The following is a 19,629-nucleotide window of genomic DNA, read 5'->3' on the forward strand; positions in this document are numbered from 1 at the left end:
GGGTAACTTGTTCAGGCAGAGGGTGGTACATGTATGGAATGAGCTGCCAGAGGAAGTGGTGGAGGCTGGTACAATTGCAACATTCAAAAGGCATTTGGATGGGTATATGAAAAGGAAGGGCTTGGAGGGATAAGGGGTGAGTGCTGGCAGGTGGGACTAGATTGGGTTGGGGTATCTGGTCGGCATGATGAGTTGGACTGAAGGGTCTGTTTCAGTGCTGTACATCTCTATGACTCAATGACGATACTGTATTCTTAATTGCATTTTGAATTTTATTATAAAATGGTCTTTCTGGATCTCAAACTTAGTTAAAGGCATCTGAACTTTTATTGTGATAAATCTGTCAGTGAATTACTCTGTCTTGGTGAAAATAAGTATGCACTAAGCCCACTTAGTATTAAATTTAAAGAGTACACCTCAACAGAATTTTCAATTATATATTTTGGTTGTTGCGAAGTGTATAGTTTGATATCCTTATGTTATAGACTTCAATGAGTGTTTGTGTAGTGTAAAATTTACAAGTTAAGCTTGATGTATGTAACACAATCCATTAACTTTGATGTCCTTTAGACTGACACAGGGACTCTGAATTAGTTTTTGCAGTCTCAATCCACTTGATTGCATTGCAGGTATTTACACACATCTGTCCTGGTGAATTTGGGTCATCTTCTTAGAGTGTAGGATAGGATATACTATTCTAACGGAATGAAGAAACTTTACCACACACTTAATATGTGAGATTTCCAAGATTCGGAATTGAAATTTCATGGAAAAATATTCATTTCTTCATTTTGGTCAACCTATACTTTAATGAGCATTAAAATAACTGAAACCAGTTTCATTTCTTGTGTTCCAATGAGCTTTTTTTGTTATGAAGGTTGTTATGTTTTGGCAGTAGCATTTCTCTGCTGCTGGCTAACAAGAAGCTGCATTCCTTTGGTATTAACTGGATTTGTTCTTGTGGGAACCACTTTTTGAGCTGCACCTGCAAGCACAAGTTTTAAGAGGCAAAACATGATCTATTAGGATAGGTGAATGATTACTGTTAACTGAGGCGTGGATTTGAATTTGAGTGCCTCTATTAGGAATCCCGGAAACTATAGAGAGTGCAATTGGACTGTCCACTATAAACGCTATACGAAATTAAAGCTTACAATATCTAACTATTACATACATGTGTTTATCTACTTTGAAGGAACAAGTCACCTTGCATATTCTTACCTTTGTTCTTTTGTTCTTGTATTAGATCATAAATTGGTTTAAACATTTGAATATTTCCTTTCTTTATTTGTATATTAGATTTCATGTATACAATAATTAGACTCCAAGTCAAAAATGTTTAAAAGAGTATACGTGGGAAGAAGATTTAAAAAATGTGATAATTTTCATGATCTTGTATTTATTTATTTTACTGGACTTATTTTGTTTATTCAGGCCTTCCTTTCTGCACCAGATTGCTGGGCTTCTTTAGTACAGGATCTTTGTTTTTGTCACTATTCTGAGATCACCTTTAGTTTTGCTCTTGCCACCCTACTATCTTTGATTCTTGCTGTGATTGCAGTGCCTGTTTCTGTATGAAACTTGAGGAAGCCCCTGCTGAGGACCCCAACCACATCTGTGACTTCAACTTTACACTGTCTTTGATTCTTGGTGTGAGACAACCAAATGTCTGGAGATTTGCTTTGAGTGCTCTGAACTCTGACAGCATAGCTGGTTAAGACAGTACTGGCCTAAGGTTTATGTTGTAAAAATGACCTTAACGATATGTTAATGTCATGTTCAAACCTTAAATTAGCTACTAAGGGAAAACCTTGAATTAGTTCTCTTTAGTCAGCAAAAAAATTAGAGTTCAAAGACTAAATTGGGTAACAATCTTCAATTATAAAGTCTACTTGCATGCAATTCAAATATATGCATTGGCAAACATTTTCTTGAGTTCTCCAGATGGACTGATGTAACATCAGAAACATTGTTTAAGTGGTTAAATGAGCATCCCTGATTTTTATCTAATTTTACATGTACCGATAAGGACATAACCAGTGCAATTCTTTAGAATCCTTGATTTAGTTTTATTTATGTAAGTGTGATCTATTTTTAATTCAAGTTTCTTGTACAAAGTAAAAAATCTGGTTGAATGTAAGAAACAGTAAGTTAGTATATTAATAAAAAGAAATTATCAGAAACTTGGATGGAAGTGGAATGATCTGTGGAACATAAGTTCCAATCAAGCCCATATACATCAGCTGAAGATTTGCTGTTTAACCCTCTGTGAAGTCAGCTGGTTATTCCAAACTTCGAACCTGGCCTACCGGAATCTACAAACCAAAACTGGCATTGATTGATTGGCAATTCCCTAGTGGGTGGTATAGAAATTGTAAATCCAATCTGACTGCTCAAATAGATTTTGCTCGTAAGTTGGAATGGAAGCATGTTTTCGTGACAGAGCAGGGGAAGTTTTGTTTCTGCATCTGAAAAGGGAATGTTTCACGTTGGTGATATTGAAAACTCAAGTGGAAAGAATTCCATTGCATAGCACAAAATGCAATCACCAAACAGTTTTTATTATTCATATAAATCATTGAAACTCTGTTTGGAAGACTTCAGTTATATTAGATAGAATCCCTACAGTGTGGAAACAGGCCTTCGGTCCAAGAAGGCGACATTGACCCTCCGAAGAGTAACCTACCCAGACTCATTTCCCCCTACCCTATATTTAACCCTGACTAATGCACCTAACCTATACATCCCTGAACACAAAGGCAATTTAGCATAATTAATCCACCTAACCTGCACATCTTTAGACTGTGGGAGGAAACTGGAGCACCCAGAGGAAATCCACACAGACACGGGGAGAATGTGCAAACTCCACACAGACAGTCGCCCGAGGCTGGAATTGAACCTGGGTCCCTGGTGCTGTGAGGCAGGGATGTATTGGATAAACGTTTTAGATATTATCTTCAAATTGAACTACTTGCCTCATATTTGTTTCGTTAATGTGTAATTTATGATTCCAGCTAGTCGCTCGCATGTGATTTCATCTTTTTCAATGCATACTCATCAACACATTAACGTTTAAGTAAAGAACTGATTTTTCATGAACTCCAACATTGATATAAATTAAGCAAAATGGTTTATACTTGTGTGTAACATTCTGTGAAGAATGAAAAAGCCACTAAAACTTCAATGTGTCTTTTATCCAGCCTGTATACTGGTGCCTCGGGTTACTTCGAGCACAGTTCAAAAGTACTTTACAATCCTGGTCTTTTTAGATCTTAACATGGTCAAGAAAGGAACACCCAGTTTAATCACTTCAAAATAGCATGAAATATTTCCTTGGACATATGAAAGGAAATTGAATGCTTCATTTAGTATCCCTTGCCATAGCCAGATGTACGCTATCATAATATTTGCTTTTGGTGTTTTTGGGAATGGAACACAAAGTAGAATTTTTTTTTTTCTCTTTCTTTCTATCGGGATCACTGCAGTGTGAATTGAGTAAACAGGAATATTGAAATACTTCAATATTTCTGCTAATCGATATTGATATTAAATGTAGAAATATAGAAAATAGGAGTAGTAGCAAGTCATTTGGCACTTTAAGCCTCTCCATCATTGGAATTTGACATCAAAACTCAGTACACTTTTCCCACTTTCTCTCCTTTTTTTTCTTTGATCCCTTTAGCTCTAAAAACTATATCTAACTCTTGAAAACATTGTGTTTTGACCTCGACTGCTTCTGGTGGCAGAGAATTTCACAGGCTCCCCACTTTCTGGGTGAAGAAATTTCTCCTCAGCTTGATCCTACACAGTGTACCCCGTATCCTTAGACTGTGAGCCCAGATTCTGTGTTCTCTGGTTATTTGTGCCATCCTTTCTGCATCCACCCGGTCTAATCCTGTTAGAATTTCGTAGGCTTTTATGAGATCCTGCCTCATTTTTTTAAACCTGAACTGCTCCCAGTGCTCAGATCTGCTGCTTTCTCTTGGCCAATTTGAATGTCCCCTGTAGATTTCTCAAATAATTCATTTTTACAGTAACAAAATGATCATTGTACATTACTGTTGATCAGGAAACATCTTCAATGTGTTTTAACTTAGTGTTGTCTATTATCTTGCTATTGTGTGATGCCATGCTTTGATTCCCTTTCCTTCCCCCAATTACAATTTGTGGTGTAACTAGTAATTTGCATTCTGTTTTCCTCCATTGAAGATGGCTGTGTACATTGCATTCTCACCTGTCTATTCTGTGAGTTCGTCACCTTCTGCAACATTATCCTGGGACAAGCTTCCTGTGGTATCTGTACATCTGAAAACTGTTGCTGCTGTTGTGGAGCAGATGATCTTGGGGATGATTGTAACTGCCCATGTGACATGGATTGTGGCATTATGGATGCCTGCTGCGAGTCTTCGGACTGCTTGGAAATCTGTATGGAATGTTGTGGGATTTGCTTTCCTTCTTGATCATTTGGAGCAGCATGATTTCTAAAAGCAAGCTGAATAAACTGGAGACAATGTTCATACTGTTGCCAAGACAGGAGATGTCAAAATACTCTGGTCGTGTTCAACATTGTGAAGACAAAATGGTTGCACTCTCACTTCTACATAGACCTAAAAATAACTTGTGTGGAATCTTATATCATCTCTCTATATAAATATGGACCATAGATTTGGTGTTTTTGTTTTTAAAAAATGTGCAGTTCAAGTTTGCAAATGTTGCTTTGTTGTTAGGCAAAGGTGTTGCCATTGAACATTGCATGCATACGTGTTAGTTAATATACAGTTTCAAAACCAAAGCTGTTTCTCCTCAAACTTTTGAAATGCATTCATGTTGTATGTCGTTTGTGATACGTACTTTTTTAAAAAAAAATCTTTATTATATAGTTAGATTTACAATCCAGGTTCACAACTTTCTGCCTTAATTTTTCTTGATGCTTTTGGTTCACATTAAAGGAATCTGTTTGGTTGTGAATACCATTAAATACCATATTAAATTATTAAATATGCATTTTACTGTAAACTACTGTTAAGAACATTCTTTAAGTGTCTGGTTTAAAAACAAATTAAGGATTTAATTGAGTAAATGCTTTTTGATGCACTCTTTAAAAACAATGATTTTTTTTTACAAATATTCATCTCTGCTTAATTTCCTGAAGTAAGTTTAAATTGAAAACCAGATTAAGCGTACCTGCATGGGGAAAGTGGGAGGGATTTTCCATACTCTTGTTTCCTTTAATTTAAGAGTTTTTTTTCTGGAAATTTTCTTGTGTTGAGTAATAATGGACCAAATTAAGCTGATAAAGCAATATAGTATTGCTGGATGGAAACATTTGCTTACATTTTTAAAAAGTTGTTTTTTCCTTTTGATTTGTATGTAGCTTTATTTTGAGATAAACCAAAGGAAGCCAGATACATATATTTTTATGCCTTTCTGTATTTTTTTTTAAAGACTAGAACATTATCCTAAGCCATGTACTAAAACAACCAACATCCAAATAAAGTAATTAGACTTTAAAGATGTGGCTATATTTTGTTCAATCCTGTGTGAATGTGTAATCTGGATCGACAAATTGAACTTTATTGAATATGTTCTGAATTGAAGCATTATTTCTCTTCCTCTTAAAGTTACTAACTTTTTAAGGATGTGTAAATATGGGTCACACTGAACAATGAAAATGACAACGACATAACAGCTAAAGAGTCTGACAGTGCAAATAATGAAGCCCTTGAATATTACTTCATTTGTTAGACAATAGGTACAGCTGTAAGTCTATATGTAGTCAAGGCAGCTTTGCTAGGCAAACTTTTTTTCGTTTTTCAAAATGAATTGTGTATGTCCAGCTGTAAGAGTAATGGATTGGTATATAATGGTTTGAGATTAAATGTTGGCTATAAAATATCAACCTAACCCCTCACACAAGTCTGTGAGATGTGCGTTTTTATAAACATGAGTGAATATGATTTTAAATAAATTCCTGAGGCAAAAAACGGTCTTGCAGAGAGTAGCCTTTTATTATATTAGGAATGTTGTGGCCAGTATTATTAAGTACTTTATGTTTAAAAAGCTGATTCCAACAAGTGAAATTTGATAGTTTGGCAAACCAAAAGTACAAACCTCCTTGGTGGCTTTCTGAAAGAATATATAACTTAAGTATGGTAATCTTTATATTGTACTTTATAAAATTGACTCTGTGCACACCTGAAAAGTTATTTCCTTTAACTTGCACAGCAAAACATGGGAAGGAGAGTTGGTGACTACCTTTTCATGAGCAATTAATAGATCATCACCTTCAATAAGGCTAGACTCTGGTTATTTACTTTAGGCTTCAGGGATGCTTTTGGGCATCTTTTTGGTTGATTGGCCCATATTTTAGGTATTTGTGAGCATGAATTTATAAAAGAAAAGTTCTTGATACTTGCTTATTCATAATGGCTGAACATGAGAATGCTGCTAGTTGTACCTTTTTAAGCTGGCATCACAATTAAACAGTAGCAGCAAGAGCTGTAAAGGATGTGACAGTGAAAAAGGCATTCCAAAACTGAACATTCTGCAAGTGGAGAAGCAGAATGTATTGAACTATCTGCCAAGAAAGAGACGTTTCTATTTGTGCCATCTGTTGGAGTGAGAATTGTAGCCCAATGGTAGTGTATGTACTACACTGCCCAAGGAAATTCAGATCACTGTGTCTATAAACTTTCATATGTTTGAATTGTTGCAAACGGCATCTAGTGGCATCAGTAAAACAGTGCAGATTTCTGTGCTTGTAGTCTGGCAAGTCACTGATGCATTCTTACAATGTATCATCTTCCTCCTCGATGATTTCCAAAGAAATTTAGAGCATCAGGGCACTGCTTTTCCCATAATAATGGCTTCTTGCAAATTTAGGGAGGGATTGCAGTCATGGAAACCTGAATCCTTCGCTCTCCAACCATAATATACCCCTCCTTTGAGTGTCAATCATCCTTTAATAGGAAATTCTTTCAATTAATCTATCAATGCTTAATATTTTGTCAGTGCATATAAAAATATGTACAGATTTTTGACCAGAAATCATAACACACGCTTGTCTCCCTATTTAATACTACTCTTACTATTTGCATGGCAGGCTGGCCAGTGATGAATAGACTAACCCTTACAAACTGACTCATGACTCTAAATGGAACCTTGTCATAGGTAATGCGTAGTAATTTAATGAGAGTCACAGAGTTATAAGGGCTCTGGGTAAACTATTTGCTTTCTGAAACAATGCCCAGAATTTTCCCAAACCTTCAACAAGATTGGCAATGGTCAGTGGCAAAAAAATGACAAAAACTCAGATTCTTACTGTTGAGGAAAAAAAAAGTCAGATGTTTTTCACCTGAGGTTTGAACGCAAAATGAGGTTCTCAGTAGTGACTGGCAAGATGCCAATCTGCATGCATTAACATTTTGTTCCTATTCTTACCTCATTTTATACATGGTTTTCTGTTCTTCTACATGGTGGAACGAAAGTAGGAGGCAAGGATTCTTTAATGTGAAAATAAAAGCAAGCATCCTATGTCTCCAGCTTGCAGCTTACTCCTCCAGGCCTCCATCTTAGCTAGCAACCCATATTGCTACAGTATACATCACATGGATAGAGACGTCACCCCCTCCTACTCCCCCAGTTGATGGAGGTCGGCACTTTTTTTTTGAGCCTCAACACGTCATGTCACACCTGACTCATTTAGAATACAGCTATCTACCCCAATGCTGTGCTTTGGAGCACACCAGTATCTTTCATTATAATGGTGTTGCCAGGTTGTTTTATGCACACATTGAAGCAGGATACACCTCTGGGCTCTTTGCTTACTTGCATTCATTTGCTTTGCATCATCTTTGATTCCTCAGCCTTGCCTATTGCTTGTGCACTTTGCCTCATTCTGAACTTTCAGGCTCTCGGCTCTTGCATTTTCTTTTTAAGTTTAGACAGGCAGCTTGTCATTGTTGTCAGTAGTGATCCATCAAGAGGTTAGCCATGTTGCTGTATGGCACCATGCCAGTGTCAGTGCATGATGCCAGCAGCTTCAATGGCAAGCTCACTGTGCTTCAACCAAATGGCCATGTCTCAAAGTATAAGGGGATAGTCCTCACTTGAGTAAAGGGGATGGTCATCAATCTGGGGTTCAGCCTTGCCAGTTAGTTATAGTGTCTAATCACAATCCAGGGGCTTGGACATAGACAGTCAGCTGGTCAAGGTATTCAGGGTCAAGGGTTCTTAACAGTGTGGAGAAGGGGTCATTGTCAGTCCTACAGCACCAGTGCAAACCGGTCGGGGCAATAGTGATAAGGGAGCTGTACAGCTATCCGTCAGGACTATAGGTCCAAGTTAGTCAGGGGATGGGCCACAGTCAGGACTGAAGGCCTGCTCACTGGAAGTCAAGGAGGCTGATCAGGAGCTACGACTGTGGTGCCGTGGTGAGGTTTCTAGGGAAATCACTTTTGGGGATTGGAGGCAGCAGGCTCGATTGTCGACTGGTCAAAAATTATACAGGGACAAACTCAACAAAAATGTGGGAGATGGTAGTGCACTGGAGAATATGGGTTATTACAGAGATTGGGAGAGTGGTGTTTATCAGGCTCTACCTCCCTGAGCTTGATTTAGGGGTGGTGGTGGGGGGGGGGGGTTTGGGGTGAACAATACATTGTAATGGTTGACAGAAGGGTATCCAGGCCCTGCTACACAAAGAAACAAACATTAGCAAGCCACCTAAATAATTGACAATGCTTTGAATTATGAAACAAGTCTCCCTGATTTGACAGAACTATGAAAGTTCCAGAAAACCACAAAGGATCTAAAAACAGAGCTTTCCTGCAGATGGATCTCTTAGACATTCTGGAGACAAAGAAAAACTGACTGGCTTGGCAAACACTAACAAACCATTTGGAGTGAGAGAAAGAGAATTCTGACAAAGGGATTGAGCAGATTTGGAATAGTATTGTTCGTACTAAAGTCTTACTGTTACTTGTTCCTTAATAAAGTTGTGACAGTTTGCATCAGTACCAACTTTGTGTCTAGAATGATTTGACCAATCTGATTTTGTGGGAGACCTGGGTAAGTTCATTTGTAACCTATTGTTCAAAGTCTCTAATGGGTCCAAAGGCATTTGGACAACCTGTTTTCTTTCTGACACTGCCCACACTGTTTTATTGGAATCGTGACCACATTATTGTCCAGCCCACAAATGTACCTAGGTTATTCCTGATGGAATTTGTGACAGATTGTACTGCTTCATCTTATTTCTGTAATATGGGGTCAGTGTTTTGATCTGGGCAGTAGACCTTGCCAGTGTAGTTGGTTTTCCCTACATGCAAGATGTGACAGGCTATATACACCTTGCGTTCAAAATGACATATAATCAACCTGACACATCAACAGGAAAGATTTTGAAGTCATTTGTGATGATGAATAATACATCTTAGAAGTCTGTCAGGGACCTTCTAAGATGCCAGGATGCCTATATCCTTGAACTTTTTCAGGTTCCTGCTCCAGTTAAACAACAGATTCCTTATAAGGATGATTACTGGGAGACAACTAGAACATAGAATGATACAGCGCAGTACAGGCCCTTTGGCCCTCGATGTTGTGCTGACCTGTGAAACCAATCTGAAGCCTGTCTAACCTACACTATTCCATCCTCATCCATATGCCTATCCATTGACCATTTAAATGCCCTTAAGTGGCGAGTCTACTACTATTGCAGGCAATGCTTTCCATGCCCCTACAACTCTGAGTAAAGAAACTACTTCTGGCATCTGTCCTGTATCTATCACCCCTCAGTTTAAAGCTATGTACCCTTGTGCTAGCCATTACCATTTGAGGAAAAAGGCTCTTACTGTCCTCCCTTTCTAACCCTCTGATTATATGTCTCAATTAAGTCACCTCTCAACCTTCTCTCTAATGAAAACAGCCTCAAGTCCCTCAGCCTTTCCTCGTAGGACCTTCCCTCCATACCAGGCAATATCCTAGTAAATCTACTCTGAACCCTTTCCAAAGCTTCCACATCCTTCCTATAATGCGATGGCCAGAACTGTATGCAATACTCCGAGTGCAGCTTCACCAGAGTTTTGTACACCTCCAGCTTATATTTCAGAAACTCAATCCTTCTACCAATAAAAGCTAACACACTGTATGCCTTGCTAACAACCCTATCAAACTGGGTGGCAACTTTCAAAGATCTATTCAACTATGGTTGGTGATTCCATTATGCAATACATTGAGGCTAAGCATAGAAATTATATAGCCCATTCTTCCATTGTGATCATCATGGAGTAGATGATAGGCCTACTGAAGGTGAGGTTCCTACACTTGGACTGGCTGGTGGAGGTGTTGGAGAGGTAAGGACAGAAGTTGGGATGGGGGGTGTCAGAGGTGGGGCTTTGCATGACACTTTGCCTGCTCTCATTGTGTAGTAGATCACAAAGAGGTAATGTAATGGATGTTGAAGCACTGGCAGAGCAGCAGCAGTCGTCTGAGGAGGAAGATGAAGAAATTGAGCAGGAGCATATCACCTTCTGCGACCTAGAATGGAACAGTGTCTGGTGTCTCAAATCAGACTGAACTTTGTTGACAGCTGGTTCCAGCAAATCAATGTTGCGTGAATTAAACATTCATTGACAGGAAGTCTGTTGATAATGAAAAAGCAAGCAGCCACAGTTTATTCCCAGAAGCAAATGTACTTTATTCTAGTTATTTTCTCAACTTTTATTAAACGACAGGGAAAGCCAACTTTTTCAACAGTTTGAAATCTTTCCAACATGTGTTGCAAATCAAACAAAGGTAAGCTAGGCTCACTGGGCATTAGGGGAAAAGTAGCATTCTATTAGGCAGCTTTCTGACATTGTATTGTGCTGTGGGAGATGAGCTTATGTTACTTCATTCATGTAGCTGGAGTTAAATTGACACTTGATCAGACACATGAAGATAGAAAGTAGCAATATGTTTTCAAATGTGAGATGCCTTATCATTCCCACTACATTTATTGTGAAAGGTTATTTCTGGCTAGCAATTTAATCTGGTCCACAAATGGACTTCAAGTATGGTGCTGGTGGTTGGAAATCTGGAAGGTTCTGGCCGCGTCCCTCACGAGTGAGTTCAATATGACACTATGCCTCTACAACACCAAGCTTATATATGAGAATTGTGTGAGGTATGTTGTTAGACCTTATGGAGAGAAGCTGTCCATTAGACTTGCTGAAATTTGCACTTAGCTACAGTTTTGCTTTATTCAGCTGAATGATTCTACTTCCTGAAGAGTACATGAGGAGTTCTTGAATGCAGCTCAAAGTATTTTATTGATTTATTGTTATTTGCTGCATGGTCCATAATCTACCTACACAAAATGGAACTACCTTCAAGTTCCCTGAAATGGAAGTGGAGCATGAGGATGAAGGAAGTTTACCTTAGTAACACTGCCATGTAAAATTCCTAGCTGTGAGTTAGATCACTAACATTAATTGAACTCACTGGACTCTTCTTTTTTATCCCCCCTCAGATACTGCCTGATCTGCTGAACTTCTATAGCAATTTCTGTTCTTGTTTAAAATTTCCCGAATCCATAGTTCTTTTATTTTAGTGATCCATCTTTACGACTGACCATTGTTGCTGTTGTTTTTAAACATAACACTCTGGAATGAGCATGATGATGACGCGGCTTCCTCCGAATATTGCGACTGAGAAGGTAAGCTGATAATTACATTTTCTGGGCAAAATTTTTATTTTAAAGATTACATTGACCAACATTATCAAATTGCATGTAATGCAAACAGTATGAACTCTGAAGAATGGTCACTGAACTCGAAACAGTAACTCTGCTTTCTCTCTTCAGATGCTGCCAGGCTTGCTGAGTTTCTCCACCAATTTCTGTTATTGTTTCAATCATTTATCATACTTCCTGTGCATAACTCTCCCATGTATCATGCCTGCCTTGTATAGTGTGCTGGCAATTGAGTTCCAATTTTCTCAGAGTCAACACAACAATTAAAGATCTCAAAAAGTACGAGGATTCCACACTTTATTTAATTTTCAAACCCAGGATGAATCTGAGAACAAACCAGGTTTCTGTCCCTAACAATAATTACAAGTCAATAGGCTCTAGCGATAGATAAACAATTATAAACTGTTGGCAAATAATGTTACTGGTTAAAACTCTAATCCCTTTATACACTCCCTCTGAAACACATATGCACTCACTCACTCATAGACTGGGAAGAAATATGGGTGTGATGAACAATAGGACAATTTGGAAAGTAGTTCAGAGGCCTCTGTTCACAGGATTTGCTGAGATGATTCTTGTGCTGGTCAGAAAGCTGACTGCTCGGTATTAACCTGAAAGTTACAAAGTTATTTTGTCAGGTATTTTATTTCGCGTGTTTTAACATTTTTGAAGCAGTGGGGTTAATTGTAATTTAAATATTTTAAAGCATGCATTACTTTCAAGTGTACAACACAACAGTGTGTTAACAATGGGACTTGATTGAAGTGGTTTCAAGATACCTGCCTACAGTCTGTTGGAACACCTCACTTGGATTGTATATTGGAAATTAAGCCCTGCTTTCCAAGCAGTCATCACAGAAATTAAATGTGTTATTACCACAGTACTCAAAATTCTTCAGTTAACTTGTCATTTTAAATCCAGGTTGACAGAATCCTCAGATCAGGTTTCTGTACTTAACAAGAATCTCTACTTATTATAAATAAGGTGAACAACAATAAACTGACGACATATAATTCCAGAACTTGCTGTGCCTCTACCTCTATTCTCCAGGTACGTTCACTTGCTTGAACAAGGCACAGGGCAGCTGATGCACATTTATAAAGTCTCTGATTTATTGGTAAAAATTAACAGCTTCCACTGACTTTTTTAGGCTTTAATTGTTCTTGAGACTGCAGATGAAAAGACAGAATCTTTCCTCTTGGAGGTTTGAAGGCTTTTCGCTATCTTCTTCACGCCACATGCTATTCAGCCATCTGGGAACCAATAACATAGTTGTTGACAGGTAGAAGGTCTTTATCATTGAATTGGAGATGCCGGTGTTGGACTGGGGTGTAAAAAGTTAAAAATCACACCACACCAGGTTATAGTCCAACAGGTTCAATTGGAAGCACTAGCTTTCGGAGCACTGCTCCTTCATCAGTTAGTTGTGTACTCCACAACCACCTGATAAAGGAGCAGTGCTCTGAAAGCTAGTGCTTCCAATTAAACCTGTTGGACTATAACCTGGTGTGGTGTGATTTTTAACTTTGTCATTGAAAACTGGTGACCATTCAGACCAATCATCTACTTGATGCCAGTTGAATCTCACTTTGTACACACCCACTTTATGACAGTTAGTCTGCAACTAAACCTCCTCCACTGCTTGAGCAAAATGTAAATACTTCGAATGGACATCCATTAACTTGCTTTTAGCAAGAGTAACAATTCCTTTTACAATCCTTGGTGTATAAAATGGTCCTTTTTCCACGTCAGTCCCAGATCAAAAGTGCAGAAAAGTAAAAAAAGATACGATTTTTTCATAGTAGAGGTCAAATGACTATGCCAGACGAGAACAACCAATTGTATTTCAATGCAAACAGCTACCATTTTCCTTTGATGTCTCATATGCCTCTGCACATTCTGACTTATGATTAGGTATTTAGAATGTTGCCATTTGTTATACACACACTACAGAGCCTATTTTGTTTTACGACTGAATGGAAAGAATACTGCCCCAAGAGTTCTATATTCCTTGGAGGGTGGATTTGCACAGTTCAAATACTATGTAAGAGAGGAAAAAAAATCAGACTCTGAATAAGTTTTTCCATTTGCCTCATTAGATCTGTTAACTTAGTTTAAAGCATTTCAAAATAAGTTTGACCTCCGTTTACCAAAAAGCAAACTTTGCCACATCATGTTCTAGTTCAGAAGGAACTTATTTATTTTAAATTGAGAGTTCTCTGTGCCAGCAGTATACAGAATGAACTGATACAAGGGGAGTCAATTAATCTAGTTTTTCTAATTTGTTTTGGAACTGTTTGTATATTTTGATGCTATTTGGTACTTGTCCCAAATTCAATGATTATTGTTTGATATTCTGTTCACCAAACAAATTACTTAAACTGGTTTTCAACTCAGCAGGATATTTTCTTTTTAGAATTTGGGCTTGTTTTATTATATATTTATTGCTAAGTTTTAGTTGCATTTTGCCCACTATAATTTGACTTTGAGGCCTACTTGAATTTGATAAAATACATTGATTGGCTGCAGTTGTTTGTCAGCCACTGGTTTCGGAACCTGCCGAGTATCGCTCAGTATTTTCAGTGACTGAGCCCCTCCCATTCAATAATTTCCATAACAGCTGTCTTCAAATGTCCTCTGTAATTGCACAATATTTTAAAATGTAAAACATTTTCAGATTCAGAACTGAGGTTGCATGAACTGACTTCCTTACTAAATGATGATCTTTGCAACCAGGATGTTGAAATAAGATAATTTTTGGCAGGCTGTGGCTTTGGCAGATTTGTGACCTCTACACTATTGCCTTTGGGAATTAGGTAGGTAATTAGTGACTGCAGATAGATTTTTTTCCACCTTTAAAGAAGAGGTGCATGGAATAATAGGGAATGCTATGCACCAGAATGAGAACACTGGAGTTCTGTTCTGATGTCTAAAATATATTGCTGTTGCCCGTAGATTGCTTCTTTGTGGAAACTTGCATATGTTTCTCCATGTATTGAAGGAAGTATCAATTATTTTTATAACTTTGTTGTTGATTTAAACAGCCCTTTTTTTGATATTGCAGCCCTCCTCTTTAAGAAGGGAAATTCCACCATAAATGTTAATCATTCGAGTTATTTAAAAAAAATAAAAGTTGGAAATCAGAAATCAAAAAAAATCAAAGGAAGGTTACTCATATGAACTGTTTCTAAGAAACAGTGAAAGTGAATTCCTGGAGAAAGGTTTCCCAGGTTAGCTGTTAAGGCAAAAATACAAATAAGTCAAGAGATAATTACATGTACAGGGCGACCGTCAAATCTGTGGAGTTGGTTTCCACAGTTTCAGTTAACCATGGTTTACCACTGCCCAAACATATTACAGGGAACTTTGCAGAACCAGGGATGCAGGACCTGCAGGGAAGGCAAACTTCCCATTTAAATGAACAGGCTCACTCCTATCCGTGGTTTCGGGTTTCCACGGTAGGGCTTAGAAGGTATCCCCTGCGAGTATGGGCACAACTACTGTATTTCTGAAGATGGGTAAGATTGAAAAAATGGTCAGAACACCAAGTTGGGGTTTTGAACTGTAAAATATAAAGAGATTCTTAGTGATTTTTCAAAGTTCTTTTAATGCTTAAGTTCATTGTGCTTTAAATGTCTACTTGTGTCTAAGTGTGAAATATTACATGAAAGCCCTTTTTGGTCATTGCACTGAATATAGGAGTTGGGAGGTCATGTTGCAGCTGCATGGGATGTTAATTACACCACTTCTGGAATATGGCATGCAATTCTGGCCTCTTTGCTACAGGAAGCATGTTGTGAAATTTGAAAAAGTTCAGAGAAGACTTACAAGGATAATGACAGGGTTTGAGCTAAAGGAAGAGTCCGAATAGACTGGGGCTATTTTCCTTGGAGCATCGGAAACTGAGGAGTGACCTTACAGATGTTTATAAAATCATGAGGAGCATAGATAAGGTAAATAGACAAGGTCTTTTCCCAGGGTGGGCGAGTCTAAAACTAGAGGGCATAGGTTTAGGGTGAGAGGGGAAACTTTAAAAGGGACCTGAGGGGCAACTTTTTCACACACAGTGTGGTAGGTGTATGGAATGAGCAGCCAGAGGAAGTGGTGGAGGTAGGTACAATTACAAGATTTAAAATGCATCTGGGTGGGTATCCTAATAGGAAGGAATTTAGTGGGATATGGGCTAAATGCTGGTAAATGGAACTAGATTTATTTCGGATATCTAGTTGGCATGGATGAGTTGGAACGCAGGGTCTGTTTCCATGCTGTATATCTGTATAACTCCATGACTAGGTGTTTCAGCAAAAGTACTGATCTGTTGTAATATGTTTGCTTTTATTAAACATATTCACAATGTAATTGGAAATGGACAGCTGCTCAGTGTTATTTGATGTTGCTATACTCAGCATAGTTTTAAGAAACCCATTGCCAATTTATTGTACCTTACAATGCCCTTTTCTTGTGTGAGGAGATTGAATTAATGTTTTATTGTACATAAATCTTTGATAACTTGCTGATTTGTTGAAAGAAGTGCAATACAACAACATAACTCCTTCTGAGTGCACACCCATCCATTCTTAGCTTCAGAGGTGGCTCTACTTATCTCATTCTGAATATTCACTGTGGGCTATTATAATAACAAATGGGTGATAAAGCTCTTCTATTTTAGAAAACCAGATGTTTATTTTGATAATATAATTATTTCTACTTTAGTCATGAAGATTTTAATCACAGGAAGAAATCATCACTGACTTTCATAAGAGCCAATAAAGTGAGTGGATTTTACTGTTTATAGTTTATTTTGATGCAATTATTTTCATTTAAGAAATTGAACTATGAAGCAATATCCTGTTTATTTACTGGCTAAGTGAAGCCTGTGATTTCCAGCGAGATGTTATCTGAGAAACGGCATTGTTCATTTCCCTTTTGTTATAAATCTCACGATGTAACATGGATATGGAAGTCTAAAGATCAATAAAAGAACAATCGCCACAACTAAAAGTAAGCAATACATTTTTCAGTAGCCCTAAAAATAATTCAAATTAATGGCCCAAATTTTATGATTAGTAGTGAAGTGATAGTACTTGCCATTGACTTTGAAAAGCGGTCTGCGAGAAACATTGCTCACGAAGACCAGGTAATAGCTGAGGTGTGGATTTAACCTTTCCAAATATTGGGCTTGATCTGAATCTAAGTCAAGGTGTGAAGTAACATTGATACCGTCCAGCCGGATGAACAGCTAATCATGTTGGTAAGTCCTCACAAATAGCAAAACAAGCAATAAAAACGCTTACTTTCCATTACATTTAATCATTATACGGTGTGTAATAAAGAATTAGATGTGTTTGGACTTATTATGGAATGGAAATTGATATGAAAATCTTAAACATATGTGGATTCTTTTTAATATTTACAAATATTTGTTTTCAGTGCCAGAGAGGTAGTCCCATATTAAAACTGACTATGTCATTTAAACACGGTTGTGTCCCATTTTATAAGGTTTAACTTTTAGACCGAGTTTTACTCATTTTTACATAAAAATGGAAGTTCCCACTGCTTAATCAGTCCTAATTGTAGCTTACAGGGATTTCAGCGATGCTGCCTTTGGAGAAGCATAGAATCATTGAGGGCACGTTCTGAATTTCCATGTTAAACTGTGCACGCACTGCCTTCAGATGCTGTTTTCGGGTTGAAAGAAGTCATGATGGAGAAATTTATAGTTTTGCAATAAATAATACGAGAATACTAGTTCCCAGAGGTGTTCAATATGATTTGATGGTTCCTTTTGTCTGCTAAAAATTGAAGCTGAAAAAGAATACAAAGTTCACTTGTTGCATGAATGAGATGAATTTGCTGAATTTTAGGTTTCCATAGTCTGCTGCTTTCAGTGCCTGACTATGTGCAACAGTAAGTAAAGAGATATAGTAGTAAGAAATATGAGTTGTGATCACTTGAATAATAATAAAGCACCTATGATACAAAAGTCCACAGACAAAATCTTTTTAATCACCATGTTGGATTTTATTGACTTCTGGCAGTAGGAGATAATATATTATATAGCAGCATATCTATACCATTATTTAATGTTTAAATTCTTGTATCTTGGCATACTTCCTGTCAACTTTGTTCCTTCTAAAGACTATTCAATTTAATGAGAACTCCTGTTTTTCCTTGTTGAATGATCAAAACTACTCCACTTCGCCAACATCTGAGCACTTACGCTTGAAGGTCATGCTGAAATCCAACTTCTAGCCAATATCCTAAACACCTCCACCACGACTCCTGGCTACTCTGCCCTTTCAGCAACTTAAAATGACCACAGTTGGCAGTACAATGGCATACATCCAGGGGAGAGTGGACTTGGGAGCCTTCAATATTGACTCCAAACTGCACCCTGGTATCAGGTCAGATGTCCACAAGGAAATCTACTGATTGCCATTTATTGCCTTCCCTCGAATGATGAATCTGGTTAGGTACATATCAAACACATTTGGAAGCATAGAGGGTAGCAAGGAGACAGAATATTCTTTGGAGGCCTTCAATATAAACCAAAGGGAAAGTCCAATTCGGAAAAAGTTAGCACTTGGAAATGAATGTACTGATCATACTTGATCTCCACTGGAGGTTTACAAGAGAAGTCAGACTAGTATGTATCATTTACAAGTTTTGCTGTTTTTTACATCTGAAAATGGCTTGATCATGCCAGTACTGACCAAACTGTCTAAATCATCTTGATTTAGAACTACACTGCTGCCTTTAACCGAGCCTCACTGGATTAAAATACTGAAACCTATACCAGAGTGAGCTGCAGTGTTTCAAGAAAGTAGACCACAATCTGCGAAAGATAAGCAAATATATTTTGGCCTTTCCAGTGATGCTGACATCCCAAATGCAATTTGTAAAAAATGAGACCACATTGACACTGACTTGTTACTTACTAGAACTGCTGTGATCTCTGCTCCAGCTTGGAGCTGTTTCAGCTTCTTCTTTGAAGATCTACAGCACGTCAACACAATCCAGCAACACATTTCATAGGTTTACTCTCTGGAAAAAGAAGAATTGCCTCATGTATAATATAACTCCTGACCTCTTGTCTTCTGTAATTTATGTAAATTCAATAATCTGTCAGTCTGGCACAATCGAGGTACTTCACGACTTTAAATATTTCGATCAATTTGCCCTTCTATTTAGGCATTACTAAATTAAAAAGAAAACACCTGGTTTCTTGCCAGTTATCGTTTTTCTGACCTTTCTCTAACCTTTTCAAATCACTTACCATATGATGTCACTAAAACTGGACAAAGTGTTCAAAATGAGGTCCAGACAAATTCAGTTCATTTCTATCTAGTAATCGATTTGCTTTGGTATTTATACAGCATTCATTCATGACTACCAGACATTCTAAAGTGCTTTCCAGGTAACTAAGTAATTTTAATTTTGAAGATTTATACTCTAAATTCCAGTATAGCAAACTCCCACAAATCACAGCGTAGTGATGACTGGGTAATTTTGTTTGTGATATTTAAGGGACAAATGTTGACTACAATGGTGGTGAGAACTCCTTAGTCATCTTTGAAATAGTGTTCCTTTATTTTTCACATCCACCGAGGAGGGTACTCGGTTTAATATTGCATGGGAAAGACAGACATTCTTTGTGATTCAGTAAACTCTTGGTACTTATATTGTTTTTGTAATTTAATGTCTTCCCTCTTTCACCTTGTTACAGTATCCCTTTATATTTTTCTTCAACTCCTCCACTATTCCCCCCCCCACCACCCGGTCCCTTGCTTAAAGCCTATATCTGATTCCGAAGTAAAGGTTTGACAGGGAGACTGTAGATATTTTTCTCTCACATAGTTGCTGCTTGACCTACTGTGTATTTCCAGCATGTTCTGTTC

At 37.7% G+C, this 19,629-nt stretch overlaps 1 protein-coding gene across 4 annotated transcripts in view; it reads left to right on the top strand.

Annotated features, from left to right (window-relative positions):
• The window catches only part of mdfic (MyoD family inhibitor domain containing), a 49,705-nt gene extending 44,193 nt beyond the window's left edge, over positions 1-5,512 (top strand). For all 4 annotated transcript variants that reach the window (XM_072551480.1, XM_072551479.1, XM_072551482.1 and 1 more), the window contains exon 5: positions 4,210-5,512. In XM_072551480.1, coding sequence (XP_072407581.1) covers positions 4,210-4,460 — 251 coding nt within the window. In that variant the 3' untranslated portion in view covers positions 4,461-5,512. The remainder of the gene's footprint in view (positions 1-4,209) is intronic.
• The last annotated feature ends 14,117 nt before the right edge of the window (positions 5,513-19,629 follow it).

Source organism: Chiloscyllium punctatum, chromosome 32 (genome assembly GCF_047496795.1).
Source record: "Chiloscyllium punctatum isolate Juve2018m chromosome 32, sChiPun1.3, whole genome shotgun sequence".
Classification (NCBI taxonomy): Eukaryota; Metazoa; Chordata; class Chondrichthyes; order Orectolobiformes; family Hemiscylliidae; genus Chiloscyllium; species Chiloscyllium punctatum.